The sequence below is a fragment of the Aspergillus welwitschiae genome (assembly GCF_003344945.1).
Source record: "Aspergillus welwitschiae strain CBS 139.54b unplaced genomic scaffold BDQ94scaffold_216, whole genome shotgun sequence".
NCBI lineage: Eukaryota > Fungi > Ascomycota > Eurotiomycetes > Eurotiales > Aspergillaceae > Aspergillus > Aspergillus welwitschiae.
In genome coordinates this window covers 1-4690 of record NW_020798910.1, presented here as the reverse complement: position 1 = coordinate 4690, position 4690 = coordinate 1, and the positions used below count along the sequence as shown (strand labels likewise).

General features: G+C 48.3%; 4 protein-coding genes across 4 annotated transcripts; 1 reads left to right on the top strand and 3 right to left on the bottom strand.

Moving 5' to 3' along the window:
* Positions 1-617: 617 nt before the first annotated feature.
* On the bottom strand, positions 618-2066 carry BDQ94DRAFT_164715 (uncharacterized protein; the record flags this gene model as incomplete). Its single annotated transcript, XM_026770109.1, has 4 exons — positions 618-975; positions 1074-1479; positions 1532-1786; positions 1856-2066. The coding sequence occupies 4 exons, from the start codon at positions 2064-2066 to the stop codon at positions 618-620; spliced, it is 1230 nt and encodes a 409-aa protein (XP_026619184.1).
* A 470-nt stretch (positions 2067-2536) lies between these two features.
* Positions 2537-2695, top strand: BDQ94DRAFT_164714 (uncharacterized protein; the record flags this gene model as incomplete). Its single annotated transcript, XM_026770108.1, has 1 exon — positions 2537-2695. The coding sequence occupies one exon, from the start codon at positions 2537-2539 to the stop codon at positions 2693-2695; it is 159 nt and encodes a 52-aa protein (XP_026619183.1).
* A 34-nt stretch (positions 2696-2729) lies between these two features.
* BDQ94DRAFT_164713 (uncharacterized protein) lies at positions 2730-3475 on the bottom strand (the record flags this gene model as incomplete). Its single annotated transcript, XM_026770107.1, has 4 exons — positions 2730-2895; positions 2927-3107; positions 3224-3286; positions 3442-3475. The coding sequence occupies 4 exons, from the start codon at positions 3473-3475 to the stop codon at positions 2730-2732; spliced, it is 444 nt and encodes a 147-aa protein (XP_026619182.1).
* A 236-nt stretch (positions 3476-3711) lies between these two features.
* On the bottom strand, positions 3712-4644 carry BDQ94DRAFT_180126 (uncharacterized protein; the record flags this gene model as incomplete). Its single annotated transcript, XM_026773547.1, has 5 exons — positions 4401-4644; positions 4275-4364; positions 4119-4223; positions 3780-4015; positions 3712-3735 (listed from the first exon to the last, which is right to left on the bottom strand). The coding sequence occupies exons 1-5, from the start codon at positions 4546-4548 to the stop codon at positions 3712-3714; spliced, it is 603 nt and encodes a 200-aa protein (XP_026619181.1). The 5' UTR covers positions 4549-4644.
* Positions 4645-4690: the final 46 nt, after the last annotated feature.

The window sequence follows — 4690 nt, the reverse complement described above, 5'->3', positions numbered from 1 at the left end:
AGAGAAAATGGCTCTATAGCTCCATAGATCTTCCCTATTCCCGTCCTTGTTTCTCTACGTCCTGCTGAGGGGCTCGATATCGCCTCCGTAAGTCCGTACAACCCTGTGTTTACCATGATTTGGTAGTGGGTAAGGCGTTTCCCGCCCACTGATTAGACGATCTTTCCACACCCACTTGGCTACCTCGATCTAGAGGCGCCGTTCGTGCAGGGCTCTGGGACACGAATCAGATATGGCACACCTGACCTGCGTTGACCCGGTTGCTACTTTCAACCCTTGTTCTTCCGGCCTCCAGGACATTGCCATGGTGGCCCAGAGTTGCCAAGAACAATACACTGTTTCTGGGTCAGTCAACGCAGTCTATAATGATGAAGATCTTCAAGCTAAATCATGGACCGGTCAGCAATCACTCACATCAGCCAAGGTCTGGCTGTCCTCAAATGATAGGTGGGTCAGAGTTTTCTGCCTCAGCATGTTATGTCCGACCCACCCAAAAGACTACAAGCTGTGATTATTCTCGGTAATTCTTTATGTTTGCTAGCATCAAGATTTATATGCCACCCGAGACTCTGCACTCCATTTGACCATGAATACTTGGGCCAGGCAAATCCACCTAATCATGTTGAAAGTACTAGCTCAAGACTACCCAGTTCAGCAGGCAGTGTGAGCTCTTCGAGGAGCACCAATACTGAGCTGTCAATGTCTTTTACGGTCTCTACGTTTCTGGATGATCTTGTACCGAGGTCCGAGTCCGTGCCTGATGTCAGCCAAGGGGGAATTGCTGCTGCGCCGAGCTGGACAGATAGAACTCGATACACCTCGAGCGAATTGATCGTGTCTCCAGGTCCCACCAACTTTATGGAATCCATAGTAATATAATCGTCGAACCAAAGAATGAAGACTTTCCGTCCCAAATCTGTCAAGCAACTCGGCAGGTAGATCATTCTCCGCGAGAATTGAGAAAGAATGATTATCCTGCGACCAGCACATCACATCGTTGAATTCTGGATCGTCGAGCACACTTGTTCTCCGTTAGAGGCAAATGTACAATGGGTATTCCAGATGAGGCTTACTCGCTAAGGCATTGAACAAAGGGCTCGGTATGTGAGGCAGGCTTTTGAAGGTCAGCCTCTCGGCCTCCCGGTTCAATCCCGCTGAATCCCTCGCTCTCAGCAGAAGCCAGATTTGGTGCTTCCTGCGGGCCATCAGCAATCGGCTTCAGCTGAGCGACTTGCTCAACCCCGTGCATCGTTCGAGCTACGAGCAACGGGGCTCCATTGTCTTGGGCAGAAGCTGAATCCCCAGTCGTCTCCTGAACCAGGGCCTCCAGGGTACTACCCTGGTCCATACCTCCTGTGCTCATGTAGACACAGCCTGGTCCTGCCCTCTGCCCATCGCGTGCTTGATCCTCGAGAAGTCGGGCAACAATGCTATGGCGACGGCCCAGCTTCCGATCTAGTGCGGATGTCGCGTCCAAAACTGTACCTAAAGGTTAGATTTGGTAGATTGTCTGCTTCAGGACGTCTCTGACCTCTTCTTAATTTCTGCTCGATATTAGAGAGCTCCTCTCGCGTCTTCTCAATCGCCCCCAATTCCTTTTGACAATCATCACTTCCTGGCCATGGAGAAAGGAATCGCCATGGTCGGCCAGATCTTATTAATTGATAGTCAATTCCCGGAAGATCCACGTGTGAATCGTCTATCACCAGCTTGGCTGAACCATCATATGCGGGGCCTGCAGCCAGTACGAGTGTAGCCCAGGTGATTCGGGGTCCATCGACAACCACTGGTTCATTTGTCGTGAAGAGAGTCTCTAGACTTCTGCTCAACCGCGTGCAAAATAGCGTTTCCCCACGACAAAGAGCAATACTAGAACCAGTATTGAGCATGGAATGATATGCTTCCAGCATATTTGAGAATTCGTTTAAGGGGCTATCAGCGACTTCAAGAGAGCGTAGATCCTCTTTGCGTTGGGGGTCTGCAAAGTTAATCGCTTCACCGACCTGCAGAATTCGCTTAACGGTCTGCATAGATCCGTGGCTGGTAGATGTGGCTTCCCAATCCATGTTTACACTTTTTTGTGCTCTTGAGAATATACTATGTGAGGCGAGGCGAGGTATTCCGCGACAAATGTACTTTCGGCAAACGCTGACGGAGTTTGGACAAGTTAGAAGCTGACCAAGATGGCTCTAGTTTACTGCTTACGTAAACAGGCGCGGCAAGTAACTAGTGAACGTTTTCAGCCACCGAGCCGTGCCCATTCCATCGGAATATCTTCTGAGCTTTTTTTTCCCATTAAAACCAACGCCATTATATTTATCAAACAAAGTATCTGAACAAGATAGATACCTACTAGGGCAGTCTCGAATTGTATATCCCACTATCCCATGGCCACTGCAGCGTTGCGGAGCTCGTCGACGAGGCTATTGAGCAGTTACAATAAATTCCGAATCTGTTGTCGGTTCAGTTTCCGATACGGTATCACTCATCCGATATTATACTGTGGACGCGTTGAAGCATATGTGTAGATGTATACATGGTTATGATCTCAAGCTACAGGATTCGCGCGCGCTTGAGCCGCCGTTCTACACTCAGAAGTCGGTATAAACCAGGAATGCCGACCAGGATTGACGATCCTTACAATTTCCTCAAAACCTTCTTTGGCTACTGCTCAGTTTTTCACGGCCGGCTCTAAGGACCTGCTAAACTGTCATTTTAATTTGTTCAATTTAAAGGGAGGATGCTCTCACCTCCTTGAGGGATCTCACCCAGACCGTGATGCTGGCAATTTCGTTCCGGGCCCTTGTTTCCTGGATCTCTCTGATGATGCTGTTTACACGGCTCGCCAACATGCGATCGAATTGACGTAACGCCGCGGCATTGGTGCGAATCTCTCTCAATAGTATTGATTCGAGAAAAGCTCAACGACGAGTTGTAGTGTAGCGACCGGCCGAGATATTGCGCAAATCGGTAGCGCTGGACATCGCTGCGAAGGTTTTTCTCGCGTTCAAGCCATTCTCGGTAAAGATCATCCCAGCCCACGACAGCTGCGTTCATCATGGCTTCCAGACATGATAAATTTTCCATCCCATGAATTTGGGCGATCGCTTCGCTGTGTTACCTGAATCCAAATTTCACCGAAAGTATGAGCCAGTTTTTCGCCGCGTCGCTAAATTGGTTTTCTTTGAAGTTTTATCGCCATCTCTTTGGTTGTGCCTTTCACGTAAGACATCAAACAGTTTAAGGGCAGTTTCCTGGCTAGGGTTCTGGACGTTGAAGACAAAATCTTCGAATCAGCAACGCCGACATTCTTAAGTGCAGCTAGTTCAAGAGAACCGCCTGCTTCAACGCAGTGGTGCCAAGATTGGCAGTCTCTTTGCGTAAACAGCTTCCCACAAATTATGGTAAAAACGTCGTAGTGGAGACAAGCGCGATTATTACTCTTCTTCTTGTTCTTGTTAGGAATCATTGTCATTTTCAGGAAGTCTGCCGAAGAAAACAAAATCGGCACGCTTCTTTAGACAGTCGCGATGACATTGTACGATTGGCACCAATTGCTTCATTTTTGTAAGCCCAGCGCCCAGTTAAATATCGGGTTTACATCCAAAATTGGAGGGAATGCCTTTTGATTGACTGACATCGCATGGCAGATGTACGAAGTAAACACCATATAGAAAGTCCTCCAAAGCTCCATAAAAGGGCATTCTGAAATCACAGCATCCTTAATTTGATACCCTGCACCAAGTAGTCATCAACAAAACAGTGAGGGGATTTTGAACTGGGCAGCGCATAGGAACGTAGAAGCCGACGAGACGATCGCGATTATTTGGACGAGTAAAACAGCCGGGAAGAGTCTTCTTGCAAACTGGACAACATGGTTCGCAACGTCGTTTTCTTGGATACTCAAAGGCCAATTTAGAATCTCCCAGGGCTTTGGAGAGCACAGAATCGTGAAAGAATTTGTTGAAACAATCATAGCAATAAACGTGACCACAGCCTAACACGAGATCTACCACTTTACAATAGCATATCTTGCATTCATAATGCCTCTAAAGTGAACGGCCTGTACTCTTTCAGTAACAGTATACACCAGTGAAGGTGGAAAACTCATTGCTCACCGCCGGTGCCGCACTCTTTTTGCTGGCGGCTGTTCGAAACGGCATCTATAACATTTGTTGTATGACTGGCTACCGTTGTTGTAGCATCGAGGACACTCGGGTTGTCTCATTTAGGATCAGAGCGGCTATTGAAATCATAGTGGAGCCGAAACTTACCGATACTATCACCTGGACGGTGCGAGCCATGTGAGAAACTATTGGAGTTCCTCTCCACGTTACTGGAAGTACCAGTTTCAATAGAGTTCCCTGCAGATGGGCTCCGTAGACGTGCCAAGGAAATACCGCCCTCATCCTCGTCGTCACTTGTTAAAGGGGTAGGGTTTGGGGACGTTGACAGCAATCCTAGTTCCGCGGCACTCTGAGGGTGGCCGACGGGCAAAGTCCGGAGGTCTCTAGGGACAGGAACGGCCGGGCTCGAGAAAGGGGGCATATGTGGTTCAAAGTGACAGTGAACAATAGAGAGAGATGGTCAAACAGATCAAGGAAGAAGACTATCCCATATGCAGCGTATAAGTTGTAGGTTGAGTTGGGGGACCGGGCAGGCTTTATATGTCTGCCAATACTCCAAGTTA